Source organism: Elephas maximus, chromosome X, assembly GCF_024166365.1.
Source record: "Elephas maximus indicus isolate mEleMax1 chromosome X, mEleMax1 primary haplotype, whole genome shotgun sequence".
Taxonomy (NCBI): domain Eukaryota; kingdom Metazoa; phylum Chordata; class Mammalia; order Proboscidea; family Elephantidae; genus Elephas; species Elephas maximus.
Genome location: NC_064846.1, coordinates 159,721,998 through 159,740,696, shown reverse-complemented (window position 1 = coordinate 159,740,696; position 18,699 = coordinate 159,721,998). Strand labels below are relative to the sequence as shown.

The 18,699-nt window shown below is 42.4% G+C and overlaps 1 protein-coding gene across 5 annotated transcripts in view; it reads right to left on the bottom strand.

The window, feature by feature from the left end:
* SH3KBP1 (SH3 domain containing kinase binding protein 1) overlaps positions 1 to 18,699 on the bottom strand; it is a 382,888-nt gene that overhangs the window by 213,666 nt on the left and 150,523 nt on the right. For all 5 annotated transcript variants that reach the window (XM_049872882.1, XM_049872883.1, XM_049872879.1 and 2 more), the window contains one exon: positions 15,960 to 16,083. In XM_049872882.1, the coding sequence (XP_049728839.1) occupies positions 15,960 to 16,068 (109 nt within the window). In that variant the 5' untranslated portion in view covers positions 16,069 to 16,083. The remainder of the gene's footprint in view (positions 1 to 15,959; positions 16,084 to 18,699) is intronic.

The window sequence follows — 18,699 nt, the reverse complement described above, 5'->3', positions numbered from 1 at the left end:
GTGTAGCTTGTGGTTCATGTGGTCCATTAGTCCTTTGGACTAATTGCTCCCTTGAGTATTTGGTTTTCTTCACTCTCCTTTGCTCCAGATGGAAAGAAACCAACAGTTGTATCTTAGATGGTCACTCGCAAGCTTTTAAGATCCCAGATGCTATTCAACACAATAGGGTGCAGAACTTTGTGTTTATGAACTATGTCATGACAATTGATGTAGATATCCCCCATATCTATGGTCCTTCATCCTTGACCCTAAGAACTTCATCCTACAAGGTGCTTGGTTATGTCTAAGAAGTTGCCCTGTGGCCCTTGTGTGCTCTATTGTCTGTATTAATATACAAGCAGCACCTATAGTTATATATATAGAAACATCCACCACCAAACCTATATCTTCAGGTGGGTTATGTTTCCTTATAACCTCCCAACCTCCTGGCATACCTATCTACCAATGTATCCATTTGTAAATCATTGTTAGTTAATACTACTGTTGCAGGATTGTCTACCCTACAGTAATTACTGTTGTTACCCTTTGTCCTATGTTCCTCTCAGTGTCCTCCCTTGCCTTGGTCATGTTCTGCTACCTCTTCTGTATTGCCTTTCCCTTCACCAATATTAATACATGTCTTCTATTTGGTAATTTTACCTCCAATCCCCTTCCATCCCTGGTAACCATCAAAGAGTTTTTTTTTTTCTGTGTGTAAACCTTTTCTTGTTTCTTTATAATAGTGGTCTCATACAATATTTGTCCTTTTGTGATTGACTTATTTCAGTCAGCATAATGTCAGAATCTACACTGTAACAAGATTCCTAGGTGATTCTTATATATAATAAATTTTGAGAACCGCTGCTCTACTAGTGGTTTTCAGAACTGGTCCCTAACCAGCAGCATTAGCGTTGCTTGGAAGCTTGTTAGAAACGCAAACTTTCCGCAGGGGTTTGAACCACGATAAACTGGAGGGGGGATGGGAGTTGCTGATCTTCATTAGCTACCCCACCCAGACCCTCCTATAGAGTGGGAGGTGGAAGGGGTAGGCATTGCCAAGCTCACTGATAATCCATTTCCCAGCACAGAGCTGGGAGGAATGGGACCCACCAGACTTCATGGTCTGACTTGTCCATCCAAAATAGATCTTCTGTAACAGGGAGCTGGAAGCGGGGGAGGGGGTAGGTCCAGCTCAAATGCCATAACTTCTCACTAGTCTTATCAAAATTCAGAGATTCAGTCCATTTTCTTCAATAAATTTTCTCAATTTGTTGTATGTCCTTTCGTCAATTTCCAGAGACTTTAAATGCCTGTCTTAAGTGATCTTGATCAGTTTAACTCTGGAGGAGAGGATTTGCTGAGCTTGAGCTTCTCGTACAACCATTCCAGAAATATTTACCTGATAATCTTTTTAATAATTTCTGATCCTTCTTCCCTCTCTCATTCAATTCTGAACAATTCAGCTCAGAACCAGACAAAAAAAATAATTATGTGCAGTGGTAAAATTTTAGTATTTAATGTTACTTATCTAACTAGAATCCCAAATTTGTTTTGTTCTCTTATGTGTTATAAAAAGTACTCTTCTTCTGCAACACTTATATACTGTTGGTGGGAATGTAAAATGGTAAAACCACTTTGGAAATCGATTTGGCACTTCCTTAAAAGGCTAGAAATAGAACTACCATATGATCCAGCAATCCCACTCCTTGGAATATAACCTAGAGAAATAAGAGCCTTTACACAAACAGATATATGCACACCCATGTTCACTGCAGCACTGTTTACAATAGCAAAAAGATGGAAGCAACCAAGATGCCCATCAATGGGTGAATGGATAAATTATGGTATACCCACACAATGGAATACTATGCAACAAGAAAGAACAAGGATGAATTCGTGAAACATCTCATAATGTGGAGGAATCTGGAAGGCATTACCCTGAGTGAAATTCGTCAGTCACAAAAGGACAAATATTGTCTCAGACCACTACTATAAGAACTCAAGAAATAGTTTAAACAGAGAAGAAAATATTCTTTCGTGGTTACAAAAGTGGGGCGGGAGGGAGGGAGAGAGGTATTCACTAATTAGACAGTAGACAAGAACTATTTTAGGTGAAGGGAATGACAACACACAATACAGGAGAGGTCAGCACAATGGGACTAAACCCAAAGCAAAGAAGTTTCCAGAATAAACCAAACACTTCAAAGGCCAGAGTAGCAGGGGCAGGGGTTTGGGGACCATGGTTTCAGGGGACATCTAGGTCAACTGGCAAAATAAAATCTATCAAGAAAACATTCTGCATCCCACTTTGGTGAGTGGCGTCTGGGGTCTTAAACGTTAGTAAGTGGCCATGTAAGATGCATCAATTGGTCTTAACCCACCTGGAGCAAAGGAAAATGAAGAACACCAAAGACACAAGGTAATTATGAGCCCAAGAGACAGAAAGTGCCACATAAACCAGAGACTACATCAGCCTGAGACCAGAAGAACTAGATGGTGCCCGGCTGCAACCAATGACTGCCCTGACAGGGAACAGAGAACCCCTGAGAGAGCAGGAGAGCAGTGGAATGCAGACCTCAAATTCCCCTAAAAAGGCCAGACTTAATGGTCTGACTGAGACTAGAAGGGCCCCGGTGGTCATGGTCTCCAGACCTTCTGGTAGCCCAAGACTGGAACCATTCCCAAAGCCAACTCTTCAGGCAGGGATTGGACTGGACTATGGGATAGACAATGATACTGGTGAGGGGTGAGCTTCTTGGCTCAAGTGGACACATGAGACTGTGTGGGCAGCTCCTGTCTGGAGGGGAGATAAGAAGGCAGAGGGGGACAGAAGGTGGCTGAATGGACACGGGAATACATGGTGGAGAGAAGGAGTATGCTGTCTCATTAGGGGGAGAGCAACTAGGAGTATATAGCAACGTGTACCTAAATTTTTGTCTGAGAGACTAACTTGATTTGTAAACTTTCACTTAAAGTACAATAAAAATAAAAATATTTTTTTCTTTAAGTACTCTTCTTAAGTAATGGTAGGAAGGAAGTTGATGTGATAAAATCTTTTGGGGACATTGGATCATTTTTCTAAGACATAAAAGGAGCAATATATCTTATATAAATTAGCACATTTTAATTGGGTTTTTAAAAATATTACTTTTAAATAGCACTGCAAATATCTTTCCTCTAAAACCCAAACTTCTAAAGTGACTGATATAGAAAAAAGTGAAATTCCTCCTCTTTGAAAAATTCCCCATCAGTACTCATCTCATAGGCCTCACACCAGACCCAATCTCCCCAGGACTGTTGAGTATTCTCTTTTAATCCTGAAGAGAAGCTACCATCTGGGAATTTGCTAAGAACCAATGTACTTCAAGTCTTTGTTTGTTGAGTGGAATATTACTCTGACTACTCAAAGCAAAGGAGTTTCAAAGAAGTTCACAGCTGGCGACACATTTGGTATCAATATAGAGATTTGTTAGCATAAACATGAATTTATAACAATAAGAAACTATGTCTTTCTAAAAAACAAGCAAAAGACCAAAGTCGGTTAAATGGGGTAAAGACGGTTTTTTTTTTAATTTTTATTGTACTTTAAGTGGAAGTTTACAAATCAAGTCAGTCTCTCATATAAAAATTTATATACACCTTGCTATATACTCCTAATTGCTCTCCCCCTAATGAGACAGAACACTCCTTCCCTCCACTCTCTCTTTTCGTGTCCATTCCACCAGCTTCTGATCCCCCCGCCCCTCTCATCTCCCCTCCAGACAGGAGATGCCTACGTAAGTCTCAAGTGTCTACTTGATCCAGGAAGCTCATTCTTCACCAGCATCTCTTTCTCTCCCATTGTCCAGTCCAATCCCTGTCTGAAGAGTTGGCTTTGGGAACGGTTCCTGTCTTGGGCTAACAGAAGGTCTGGGGACCATGACCTCCAAGGTCCTTCTAGTCTCAGTCAGACCATTAAGTCTGGTCTTTTTACGAGAATTTGGGGTCTACATCCCACTGCTCTCCTGCTCCCTAAGGGGTTCTCTGTTGTGTTCCCTAAGACAGTCTTTTTAACAAATGGTGCTGGCAAAACTGGATATCCATCTGCAAAAAAATGAAACAAGACCCATACATCACACCATGCACAAAAACCAACTCAAAATGGATCAAAGACCTAAATATAAAACCTAAAATGATAAAGATCATGAAAGAAAAAATAGGGACAACGTTAGGAGCCCCAATACATGGCATAAACAGTATATAAAACATTACTAACAATGCAAAAGAGAAGCTAGATAACTGGGAGCTCCTAAAAAATCAAACAACTATGCTCATCCAAAGACTTCACCAAAAGAGTAAAAAGACTACCTACAGACTGGGAAAAAGTTTTTAGCTATGACGAGACCAAAGGGGCACACCAGCCCTGGGACAAGGACTAGAAGGCAGAAAGGGACAGGAAAGCTGATAATGGGGAACCCAAGCTTGAGAAGGGAGAGTGTTGACATGTTGTGGGGTGGTTAATCAATGTCATAAGACAGTACGTGTACTAACTGTTTAATGAGAAACTAGTTTGGTCTGTAAACCTTCACCTAAGGCACAATAAAAATAATTAAAAAAAAAAAAGGTAAATCCAAAGAAATAGGCTGGGAACTATGGATACTGTTCTGAGAGTCCTTGGGTTAGGTAAGTAATAATATTAGTATTAGCCACATTTGAGTGCTCCCCATGTGCCTGGTACTGTTCTAAGCACATTACAGTTCTCATGTAATTTAATTCATTTAATTCTCACAATAACTCAATGAGGTAGGAAGTGTCACTGGCCCCATTTTAAAGAGAAGTAAACTAAAGTACAGAATGGTAAAGTATCTTGCCCAAGGTCACACAGCTGGTAAGTGGTGGAGCTGAGACTCAAGTCCAAGTAGTGTAGCCACAGAATGTATGTTCTCAACCACTTTATCACTCTGCCACAAAAAGGTACTTTTATGTGTACTGTTTGAATTTTGTAATAACACAAATATAATAATACGTATCTTCTGCTATTAAACATAATTAAATAATAAGTGAAAATGAACTGTCTCTCTCACCCTGCCCAAGATAAAGCCTTGCACAGAATAGCTGATCAATTGACATCTGATCACTGGTCACATCAGGGAAATGACACTTTAAGAAACAACACTTCGCTGCTATTTGCCGTTGAGTCGATCCCAACTCATGGTGACCTCACGTGTGCAGAGTAGAACTGTTCCATAGGGTTTTCAAGGCTGTGACCTTTTAGAAGCAGATCACCAGACATCTCTAGGTGGGTTTGACCTATCAACCTTTCAGCTAATACTCAAGTACTTAAATGTTTGTGCCACTCCGGGAGCCGGTATTTTATTATCACCTTCTATAAATCCGTAAATTTCTTCCCAAAGCTCTTGAGTCTTACTAGAAGTTTTCTTCTAATAATAACTATTACTGTATTTAGTAAGTGACTTTCGCCCTCAACCTTACCTCACTCTATTGCTACCCCATGCCCCAAAACCTATTCTTTTACTCATTTTTATCCTCTCAATTTCCCTGAAGGAATAAACAAAATTAGTTTGTCTTAGCCTGGGTTATCTAGAGAAGCAAAACCAGTAAAGCATATAAATATAGATTTATATTAAGGAAATGGCTCACGTGGCTACAGAGGCTGGAATGTCCCAAATCTGTGGGTCTGGCTAGAGGCTTCTCCTGATTCACGTAGCCATAGGGGCTGGTGAACCCAAGATCAGCAGGTCAGAGAGCAGGGCTCTTGCTCACAGGCTTCAAAGATCGACAAATCCCAAGGTCGGCAGGGAAGACCGCAGGTAAGCTACTAGCTCAAGTCCCAAGAACCGGAGGTCATACGAACAGGAGCCAGATGCAGGATTCAGAGGAAGCAAAAGCCCACAAGCCTTGCCAGAATGTTTACTTATATTCAATGCAGACAGCATGCCCAAGGAAACTCCCTTTCAACTGACTGGCTACTCACAACAGATCCCATCATGGAGGTGATCACATTATATCAAATCTCATCACTGAAGTGATCACATCATACGACTGTCAAAGTATATCACAACTGCCAAGCCAGTGAGAATCATGGCCCAGCCAAGTTACACAACCTTAACCATCACAGCCTCCCTGCCCACACACTGGAAAACTAGAAGTCAGAGTGAGTATGCAATTTGCCTGCGTTCCACAGAACCGTGGGGGATTCACCAGAAGAGAGGTCTAGAGTCTTCCAACAGCCATTCTTCTTGTGACAAGGCCCTGCTGCCACTAAGCTTATTCAGGTCTCCAGAGAAAAACAAATGGAACAAGCAGTTTAGCCCTCCTCAAACACTCTTGCACACACAGGCACATGCAGAGGAACTTCCTGGTTCTTCTCTCTTTCCGTTTCTGGTTGGGGACGATGAGGACAGCCCATCTGGCACTGTGGCTGGGCCTGCTATTGGCCTGGCCAAGGCTTAGGGAGGTGTGCCAGAAAATGTCCTCCTTGTTTGGGGTACAATGGTCCCAGACTAAGCTGAGGCTGCATGTGGCATCAGTGGGGATGATTAGAGAGCAACAGAAATAATTAGAAGGAACTGAGGAAACAACGTAAGAAAATGTCCCCTTTCCAGGACTCACTGCAAACGAGTGTAACAAAAGCAACCAGCACTTAAATATACGTACTCTACCTTTAATTAATGACCTTTAATTAATCTACCAGCTCCCTACCCAGACACAGCTTCCTTTGGAAAGGAGGATTCCATGGGGACCTTAGCAAAAGTCAGTCCTCCAGATCAAGGGGTGTCCTTTCAGGTCTATGGCCAGAGGCCCCATGTCCTCTTATCTGACATGGCGTCAGTGGGTCCCTGCATTAGGCTGAGGGCTGGGCCACCACCAGAGACTCTCAGCCACGTCAGTAATTCTATGATTCCACAACTCTGACAAAGCAAGTGACGTGCTTTTTCTTTATGCCTCCCCATGTGGGCTTATTGTTGTTGTTAGGTGCTGTTGAGTAAGTTCCAACTCATAGCAACCCTGTATACAATAGAACAAAACATTGCCCAGTCCTGCACCATCCTCACTATCTTTGCTATGCTTGAGCCCAGCCACTGTGTCAATTCAACTAGTTGAGGGTCTTCCTCTTTTTCGCTGACCCTCTACCAAGTGTGATTGTTAAGGTTGTGTGTCACCTTGGCTGGGCCATGATTCTCAGTGGTTTGGCAGTTATGATGTAGTCTGGCAGTCAATAATGATATAATCACCTCCATGATGAGATCTGATATAATGTGATCGCCACCATGATGGGATCTGCTGTGAGTGGCCAATCAGCTGAAAGGGAGTTTTCTTGGGGATGTGGCCTACATCCAATATGGGTGGACTTTATGGCAAGGCTCACGGGCTTTTGCTCACACTGGATCCTGCAGCTGGCTCCTGTTCGTCTGACACCCAGTTCTTGGGACTTGAGCTAACAGCTTATCTGCTGTCTTGCCTGCCAGTCTTGGAATTCGACAGTCTTCGCAGCTTGTGAGCCAGAGCCCAGCTGTCTGAATTACTGATTTTGGGTTCGCCGGCCCCTCGCCAGCCCCTGCACCTATGTGAATCAGGAGAAGCCTCCAGCCTGACCCTGACTTGGAACATTCCAGCCTGTACAATAGTGTGAGCTATTTCCTTAATATAAATCTCTCTCTCTATATATATTTATATGATTTACTGGTTTTGCTTCTCTAGAGATACCAGTCTAGATACCAAGCATGATGTCCTTTATCCAGGGACTTGTCTCTCCTGATAACATGTTGAAGTATGTGAGATAAAAAATGGTAGCCTCTTCCACTAACAGAGAAAGAGACAGGGCATCTTCTGTATGTATAAACAGAGTTGTAATGGTATCAAGAAAAGCTAAGATTTCCTGTCTTTCAATTAAAAGCAGAAAGAGAAGGCAATGTGATTGTTTTGATTATGTGAGGCCTTGTAATCATTATAAAAACCACCCCTGGTTTAAGCCTGATCCAAGTCCCAAGTAGATGTGTACAACCTAGCCTACTGTTCACGGGGTCTGGCCCCCCTGGTCTACTTTTCATGCCAAAACCCGGCCCAGGGAGATACTCTTAGACATAAGGACACAAGAAGTGATTCGGAAAAAAAAAATCTCTTTCAGCTTGTCACTTGAGAAACTACCAAAAGGACTGGCATTCAAGATTCCAATCGGGGGAACATTCTCTTAGCACCATCTCACTTGTGTTTTTGCAGCCATAGGCTTTAGAAGCAACATCAGGTGTTTCTCTCAGTGCATACATCACCATCCCATCTCCACTACCTTTATCATTCCCCGTGTGAGGTAAAATCTAAAGATGATCTGAGCAGTGCTTAGAGAGCTCCTTGCCCTGCATTTTAAAGCTCAGCACATCCCAAAGGGGGGTCCTAACTAGTATTTGGTAAAACACAGTTCCATGATCAAAACTAAGTAGGTTTCCTTACCACAGACCATGGGAGAGCCTATAATATGCTGATATACTTGTTGATCTCTGAGAGGGTGTTAGCGTGTGCACCTGGAGCAAATATGTATTTGACCAGAGAGCTCATTTTCTCTCCCTCTTTGCCTCCTTATTTCTCTTCCTCCAACCCTTTTTCGTGGGACATTTTGCAGGAACATCCATTGGGAAAGGCTCATCTGGTTTCCATCAGAGCACATCACACCATCACACCTGGTACATCATCTCCTCTTGAGTAGATGGAAATACATAATAGCATCCCCTTTTATAACATGCCTTACACAGACAAACTTGGGCACCCCAAGGCAGATCTCAGGCCTCGTGAAAATAAGCACCACATACGCTGGTGTGCTGTGGCTGACCCAGAGTTCTCCTCAGGCTGAGGACCTGTATAGAGCCTGTATAATTCTGGCACTGGCACCGTGTGGCATGAAAGCTGCTCTGTACCGTTAGCAGGCCTCAGTCATTCCTGGTTATCCAGACTCTCTGACTTCCACAAGGTACCTAAGGCTTCATGCCACCAATATCAAACACAATCCAAGTGGGCTACGCAAAGCTTTGGGAATTTTGAACAGCATTTTCCCATAGAAACAAAATTATAAGTGGTGATTAAGTACCCAGACTAACCCACTATATAGCTAAAAAACAAGGCATGTCTGGCAAGACTATCAACTAACAAAAACTGAAAAACAATGAAATCAAATAAGAAATATTTTTATTTATCAAAAAGACCTATGCTTAGTGGCACACCAAGTAGGCGACAAATTCAGAGGCGTAACTAGGGTAGGGTGGGTATTATACCAGCTCTGGGCGCATGGCGCCACTGAGCAATTTCTATTAACCTGGTATGGCCAGTGGAAACGGCGCCTATATAGCAAGCACTGAAATTGCACCCCTGTCCGAACATCTGACATCCCTCTTCTAGGTAACTTTACCATAATATCAGTTCAAAAATACAAATCAAGTTTGTTAATCTTTTAATTAACATATTACTGTGTTGGGCCATAGCAGGTTAACAGAAACTGCTCAGTGGCACCACGCACCCAGGGCTGGTCCAATCACCTAGATACACCACTGGCAGTGGAGGCAGTCCTCACCCCAGCAAGAAGGGGCTGCCTGTGAAGAATTTACAAACAATAATAAAGCTGACAGGTGATTTTTTATTTTCATCACTTGCTGGCAATTGTAAACAATGTCAGTAATAAAATATTGCTCCTACCACCCCTCCTTTGAGGAAGAAGGTTCAACAAGAAGTGAGGAAGTAGTTAGGGGTACTTGGAGTGATTAAGGAGGAGACTGTGGCTTACCTACAAGGGTTTCAGTGTGATTTTTTTATTGTATCCAAATTAATAACTATACCTAGAGTCATGCCTACAAGAATTTTTCTTTAAATGCTTACCTACAATAATATTGGTCAGTGGGATATTATCACAGATGGAACAAGGGTCGAGAGACAAATTCTATGAGTTCAATAAGCAACTATTAGAAGAGAATGGAAAGGGGTTAAACGGAGTACGTGCATAATGTGAAACACAGTGGGTCTGAGATGGAACTGCATGAATTGTGAACACCGAGTCACAGGAACCAAAAGGCATCTCACATAAGATCCTCTGAGGGAGAAAAAAGGTAGTCAGAAGGAAGAGTTTCCTAGAAGAGCCACCAGGTGGAGACACCATCACAAAACCACTTCATGGAGCAGCCTCTGCATGGACTCGGATGGAAACCCAACAGGGGTGTGGCAGGAGTCTAAATCAACAACTGTTCCATAGGACGCTCATTAGTGGTAATGCCCTGCAACCAGGACACTGACATTGAAAGGAGATAAATATGTAATAGGAGAAAAATTCTAAAAACCAACTTTGTTGATGACTCACACAGAGAAATACAGAAAATGTACGATAGCAACACCCCTCTACGTAAGCTTCTTTCCACCCATTTTCACTCCCACCATCCCTAGACCCAACAAGCAGTACCGCTCAGATAAAATGAACAAGGGCAACATACCCTAACATCAATTACTGGTTCTAACATGGGCTCCCAATAAAACTCGTCAGAAATGCAGTCAGAGATTAGTTACTTTTAACAACCTCTTCGAGGGCCCATTACTCTATTTACTCTAAGCATTTGAGAATAAAGGTCCAGTGGGAAAAAAGACTATGTATGCATATACAGATAGATACTTTCACACAGATGTATATATTATTGAATAACTATATATTACCTCCATCCATGTTCACTGCCAAGTCGCCAGTTTGATTTTCATTTCCCCATTGGGAAGACCAGTTCAGGGGATAGCCAAGAGCTTCAGCACAACAATAACGCCTTCTCTTAACTCTTCCTACTTTTCTATCCTTCCACAAAAGCCATCTCATTTGGCCAAATCAAGAGATGATACGGTAATTCAGAGAAAAGTTTGACCAAAATGCCACATTTTCAGATTCCTAATAATTTTTTTTAAATAATTTTTTTAATAATTAGGATAATTTACATTTGTTTCTTCAAAAGGAAATCTGAAAGAAAAAAAGTCTTGTTTCTACAAAAAAAATCCCCAGGTCCTACAAACCACTGGAAAAACAAAGCTGTGGAAATTGTTTATTAGGACACACTTTTTTTCCATCCTTTGTTTATAACTTCATTTCAAACAAAGAACCCACAGCCTTCACACAAACGGGAGATTTCTATTCCAGCACGTGTGTGTTCACACATACTCACGCCCTCAGCCATAGTCTAGCAAACCAGCAAACGGATACCTCTAAAATCTCACTCCAGGCAGCCAAGTAAATGCTAAAGAAATGAAAGCTCAAAAAAAGTTTTACTTTCAGGAGAGACAAGGGAGGAGGGTCCCTGTGGGCAGATCTGTTTAGGAGTTGGAATGGCTAGTGCTGAAACTATGAGGAGCAGAAAGATAAACATTAGGTAAAATTCTTCAGACAGTTACAGGCAGCAGACCAAGAAGGACAGCCCATCCGTGGTGCAAACACTAGGCCCACAGTAATGCTAAGGGCCGTGTATGTACCACCCACCCACAGGCCAAATTAATTCTGAAGAACTTCCACACTAACTTTTAAAGCAACAGTGTGTCACCAGAGGCAGAGCAGCTGTTGGGCCTTCTGTTAAGGAAAACTTTTGACGCAAACTTATCCAAAGGACTGCAAACACCAGAAAAGAACTCACAGAGGAACTCACAGAGCAGTACTCTGCAATCAAAGTCCTATCCACATACCAACTCAGAGAGAAACCCAGCCCCATCTGAACTCGAATCGCACTTGAGAAAGCAGGTCTCACCTGACAGCATCAGCGCTAGACCTGTTACAAACAAGATTTCTTAAACCATCAGATCCTTCAGCATTGATTTCTGGAAGAGGCAGTCAAATGCAAATGCATAACAAACCTTAAATAAAGATGGTAAAAGCAGTTTATCTTTTGGAAGGCAGATGCCAAAATAGCAGAGCGACTTAAAAAAGATGATCATAAACACGTTTTGTATCAGGAAAGCATAACCATAATAATAATAGCAAAGAATAATAAATGTGAAAAATACAATAGAGACTTACCAAACACTGAATTCATGATAAACTGGAAATAGAAACAAGGACATATAAAGCCAACCAGAAAGCCACTGAGTGGCTTCACATTCAGAATGACAGAAGTAAATAAGAGACATACCCCGATCTGGCCATAAAAAGGATATAAGAAGTGTGCAGCACTGTCTCAACATTTTCCCAAGTGACAAAACAGACTGGAACTGCTTTCGGGCAGGGCTGGCTGGTATTTTACTTGTCTTCATGTCTACCCCGGCACCAAGGGCAGGGCCAGGCCCATAGCAGACACACAGTGAATGTGTGCTATTGCACGTTCATTGGTATCCACCCAAAAGTGAGGAAGGAATAGTGTCCAAAATCACAGGGGGCAGGAGGGGTTCAGAGAGAGGCGGAGACGCACCTTTCCCCACATAGTCTGTTAATGATGCAAAACCCAGGAAATGGAGCCCTGCCATCAAACCTAGTCCCTTCATAGGCCAGCAGGGTATCGATTCAGTTAAACCCCTCTCAGATGAAGCCAAATAACTTTTTATTTCATTTTAATTAAAGCAGAGAGGAGTCCAAACTCACATGGGCAAAATCCTCCTTGCTCATTTTCAAGAATATTTTTAGGGTATTTGCTGTTAACTGTTGAAACTTCCATTTTATTCAATTTTGCTTTGAAACTTGAGGCTTGCATTCTTTAAAAAAAAAAAAAAACTCCTCTACATACCAATGTTCCCTTTTAGGAGAGCCCATCATTCTCCTACATGAGTTTAACAGTATAGGAAACAAAAGAATAAATCATTCTCAGAGAAAACAGACAACTCTCTTCTGTCTGGTACATGAGAATGACATTTGGCTCCAAGGAAGGTTTTTAAATCTTCTGGCTGGGACTCATCAACATACTGGAGTCTGGGATAACTGTAGGATATACAACATTCACACTGTAAATTTAAATGAAAAATAACTTTTATTCCTTGGGAAAGGCTCATTTTAAGCAGGAAGTTCCTTTACTGTGACTCAGGTAAAGACCAAAGAAATGGCCAGGGGTGGGAACAGGCTTGTGCTGAACGTTCTAATGCCCAAAATGTGTAACTGATGTCTGCCAGGCTAGCTGGGAGACTGGTTTGCTCTCTCAATTTCCATTTTGTCTCCTTCTTAAATGAAAAGCCCACGGAGTCATTCAAGTACCTCCCTAAATCACCTCTGCAAAAATTTGCAAAGGTTAAAGTTGAAAACTGAAACCAGCAGGTTCCCAAATGAATGTTTCCACTGCCCTGGCCTTTTCTCAAGGCTATGAATAGCTTCCTTCAAGCTCAGGGTATCTCCTCACCTTATGCAGGTGCCTGGGAAGGGAGAACTCATCAACATTGTGAAGGCCTACAACCCCTTTACCACTCCCACAAAGTCAGAAAGGTCCTAAAATGAAAAAACCACCTGACACAAGTGGGCAAACTTCTTGAGCTAAATCTATTTCAAATTCAGGACTCACAGAAGTGGTTCCATTTCAGAGTCAAAATAGAAATACGCTTCAGTCTTTCTTTATTAAACCAATTATAAGCCTTTATCAAATGATAAGGCCCAGATAAACAGTCATGTCATCTTCGATAAATATGAAAAAATAAGAACTTGTGTTGATTCTATTCAATTCTCAGAGTCCAAGGCTGAATCACAAGGTGGACTCATATACTTTAAGAAAGATCCCATCTTAGCCAATCAAAGCAGGCTGTTAATAAACTCTGAAAGCAACCTCCCTCCTTAACAGCCATAAACCATAGTAAGAGCCAAAAACATCAGGGAGACTTCTAGGGACAAAGCTTGATGGGGACAAAGGAGACGGGGAGACTTCAGAGTCATTTATGATGACTCATAAAACATTAAAAACTAGTTGGACAGGAGTGTTTACACGTAACTAGTATCATCCCACATTATTTAGCCTTTGATCCTTGTATTTTTTTTTAATTGTTTTGTCATTGATTTTGGGTGGGAAAAAAATGTTGCTTTTGAGCGCAGCACAATGAACTATTTATCAGGCCGGACAAGGCCGATCAATCTCCCCGCTGTTTATCATAAGTAGCGGGAGACTGTTAGTCTTGACTGGTGGGGGAGGGCTGAAGGCGGTCCTGGTCCTCGTACACAATGCTGCACTTCAACTGGAAATTTATGTTTGGCCCAGGTGACCCAGGAGGTCAGCGTAAAGCCTGGGACAGAATGAAGATGGTCTGTTACACATTTCATATGTACAGAATGTCCCCATGGGCTAAGGTCTCGCAGCCACTAGCATATTGGTTATATAAAATACCTAAAAGGGTGGTCGTAATTAGGCCGTGGACCTAAGGCAGAGGCTTCAAAAAGGAGGGTAAGTCAGTATGCCAGCCACTCCTTTTAATTCCATTTTTTGGTTATGAAAAATTCTGTGAGGAAACTCAAAGGCCAGATTTTTAGCTGTAAAGAGATAATTATGTAAAAAGTTATATTCCTTCGTTTACTTAAAGTTCTCAGGTAACTCTACCTGACTCATCTGGATAATTACCTTAATTCCTTACCTTAATTAGTTCCTTATCTTATTAAATTAATTAGTTACCTTAATTCTTCTATTTACTTTACAAGCACAGGGTTGGCCGAAGAGGCTGGTCAATGTGTGTGCGACCCCTCGGAGCAGAGGTAGGAGGAACAGAAGAGGCCCGAGAGGGAGGTTTGGAAACACTGAAAGATGTGCTGAGCTCTAGATCTCTAATCCAATGAGAGCAGGTCTCAGGAGTTTTGGAGCTTATTTGTGAGAACGCAGGGGGCACCTTTTTCTGGAACACTGTGGTTTTACAGCAAAGTACACTTAATTCTTAAAATGGAAAATCCCCTACCTTGCTAGGATGGGGTTTAAAAAGAAAGAAAGAAAGAAAATCCTATAGCAGCTAACAAACACGGGCCTCCAGCCAGTATTTCATCTGAATAATTCAAAAAAAGGAAATGTAAACCAGGGCAGCTGGGGGGGTGGTGGGGGGAGAAACAGGAAGGAAGAGAGACACAAAGCTCATGTCTCGAGCACTATGATCAATGGACAGTTTACTGGACAAATTCTTCTACTGTCTAAATTTTATGAACGATGAGCTGTTCTTCCCCGTGGTTATGTAAACTTGCCATCTTCTTTTTCTTTTTAATGGAACTCTTTGCTAATACACTCCCTGCTCCTGCTTTTGCCCAGCTCTGAATTTCTCTTTAAAGGAGTCAGAAGGCAGTGAAAAGCTTGCAGTTATATGCTAGCCTACTGTGGGCATGCTCAGAGTGGGCCCGCTGATCTGAGGGATGGGGTCAGGAAGAGCTGAGGGAAACCCAGCCCTAGTGTGACCACAGCATAAAATTCAGTCAGGTCATCTCTGCCATCTTATTTTCTCTCTCACATCATTTTAAATGACAGTGATCACAAAGGAGGGATGGAGGAGAAGACAAAATTTCAGCAAGCTGATATCTTAAAATTTGCCTCAAGGTCTCAAAAAAGGGAAAACATGATTAGAGGTCTCCTGGTTAGATGGCTGTATTGGCTGTATCTTCGCACGTACTGCCTCTTGAACGGAGAAAGCTGGGCCTGTGTTAGGGACTTCAGAGGTTAGAGAGAGAAAAGCCCTGTTAAAGCCTGCCTTAAACAAAAAGAGAACATGGTCAGACACACACAGCTCAGGCCTATCCCAGAGCATTCTGTCGGTGCACCTTCCATCCATAAAAACATATGTGAAAGTGAAAGCTAAAGCCCTGGAAAAACCGTTTACAAATTCAGTCCACTTTTCCACCTTCAAAATATTTTTACTAGTGCCCTTTATTATAGTTACTGTATGTATCATTGCTTGCCATTTACGTGTGTGTCAAAAATCTTAAAAAAAAAAAAAAAAGGACAAAGTCCATTCAATGTTTCAGTAATTCAAAACTCGACACAGTTCACCTAGAAGTTTCCAGTTTTTGTTTATGTGCAGGGATGGGGGCCCTTTCTCCTTTTCCATACCTCTTTTATTGGTTCTTAAAATTGTTTCAGAAGACAGCAAAGAGTTTCCACTGGATACTTCATGCATGGGCTTTTCTGGAGCTTTGCTGGTGAGAGGGTCTTTCTTCATCTCTTTCTTTATTTCCTGTGAGGGCAGACAAAAGGAAAACAAGGTTGTACTTTAAAATTTTCAGATACTTCTTTGACTATTTTAAGCTTCAACTTCCTGGAAATGAACTGCAGTGACTCCCAACTCAGCATAATATGATGTTTTAAAAACACCATTTCCTACTGTTTCGTAGCTTTCCCCGGACATTTATTAGAGAAGTGCCTGGTCCAATAAAATGGAGTAATGTCCAGTGTGGTGATGTGAACTTATGTGACCGTGGCCATGAAGAGAACTGAGTGATACATAAAGGCCACCGTACAGCTCTAAGTGTCAGCCTCTCCTACTTTTTGAACATTGATAAGCTATGGCCAACCAGAGTCAGCCCTTAAAAGCCTTCTGGTTTATATTCTTCTCAACAAGGGTTTAGAGACATGTATTCCCAAATTACCATTATGCTCACAATTATACTAACCAAAATGAAGATGGTTAAATTCATTTACAGTATTCAAATAAGTTTCTCTGGTTTTTGAACGCTTAACAAAGAAAAAAATAAAGGTGGCAAACTAAAATAAAGACAATGATCGTAGGCCAGAGGTCGCAAACTACAGCCCACCGTCTGTTGTTTGTTCCCACCACCTATTTTTGTAAATTAAGCTTTATTAGAACACAACCACATTTATTTATTTAAGTATTGTCTACGCTACAACAGCAGAGTTGAGTAGTTGTGACACAAACCAAAGCCTAAAGTATTTATTATCTGGCCCTTTACTGAAAAACTCTGCCAACTCCTGTCCTAGGCAGACTCTAAACCTGATGGCTGATACAATTATTTCGAATTACTTTAATAATTGACTTAAGTCTTTTCAAAAGCATTAACAGCCCCAAACGATAGTAAGTCACAAACAGCAGGTCTGTCCACAGGAAATCTTCCCAAAGGAGCAGGGGGTTTCTGGGCCTGCCTGGATCCATGATCACACCCATTGGGACAGAGAGGGAACTAAAGGGCTAGATCCAAAGTGCAGCTGAATGGCAGGAAGGGCTCAAGGATAAGGAATGTTTGCTTTAGAAAGAGGTTTAGGAAGACGATGGGGTAAGAAATGGAGAAGAGCTCACTCTATGGGTTGAACATGAAGATGGCAAATTGAATAGGGGGCCAAGATTTAGCCTGAGCATAGGGCAGAGATGGAAAGAAAACAACAAAAGCTTGTTAAAACATAGCCAGTGCCCGCACTTGCCCAGCAACTTCCTACACACCCGAGTGCTAGTTACCGTCTCCAATGCTCTGCTTGCTGGCTCTGTTCATAACAGCCTTGCCCTCCCTCCCTCACTAGGGCCCCACCGGAAACCAGCAACTGGGGCTGGCACTTTGCTGGGTTCAGGGTTTCAGGTGGTATTTCAGAGACCTAACCAGACACATCTCCGCTGCTGGGCCAACTAGGGCACCTCTGTACCCCACACAAAGCTGTGTACATGTGTGTGCATGTGTTCGTACATGCACACCCACCTCAGCAACCCCAGCACTTGCTAGAACAGCAGTTGCTGGGGTTCCTAGCCTCACAGGCAGATGGCATCAGGAGGAAATCTGCAAACACTGCCCGCCTGATCCACACGACGGGTGCTCTCAGTGATGGCTGCCAGCCCACTATGGCTCTAAAGGTAAAGAAAATGAGCCACCGAGGGGGGTCAGTCCCCTACAGTGCTTCTCAGGGGGAGAACTGTTGCTCTGACCTTACTTGCTGTCATAGTGTGGACACACTGTACACACACAAATATCTCACCTAGACACAATGTCATGTGGTAACACAACATTTAACCTCACCATGGAGTAATTTAGTTTGTTGTAGGCAACACTGCAAGAGTTTGCTTAGCACTAATTGCTAATGGGGGGCAGTGGTGGTTCAGTGGTAGAATTCTTACATTCCATGCAGGAGACTCAGGTTCGATTCCCAGACAATGCACCTATGTGCAGCTCATCTGTTAGTGAAGGCTTGTGTGTTGCTACAATGCTGAACAGGTTTCAACAGAGCTTCCACATTACGACAGGCTAGGAAGAAAGGCCTGGCAACCTACTTCCAAAAATCAGCCGAAGAAAACCCTATGGATCAAAATGGTCCAATCTGCAACCAATCATGGGGGTGGCGCAGGACCAGGTGGCATTTTGTTCCATTGTACATGCGGTTGCCACGAGTTGGGGGCAACTCAACAGCAGCTAACAATAACAACCTCTAATGGCACACACAGAAGGGTGAGGGAAAAGGTGCAGATATTGAGAGGCAGTGGGGAGTAGATGCACTGGAGAAAGCCTCCGAAGTCATGGTTGTCAGAATGTGTGCCACCCAAGGCTTCATAAGCAGCACACTGGGCAGCTGGTTTGGAACAACTGGTCTTATCAACAGCAAGCACCTAAGAGGTGAGAAACCAGTGCCAGGAGAGAGACAACTCCTGGTCTTATAAATGCCAGATTCCGTCATTCCCTGAATGATCGTTTACATTTGCCAGACAGAGAAGCCTAATGAGTGAATTTCTTAAGTTGTTTCTTAGATGGAAGCAGGGAGGAGAGAGCACTTAAAATATGTCTTGCATTTGATTTCAGAGAAACCAGTCAGACACATGGACACGGCAGTGAACTCTGCAGACTTGCCACCTGGACAA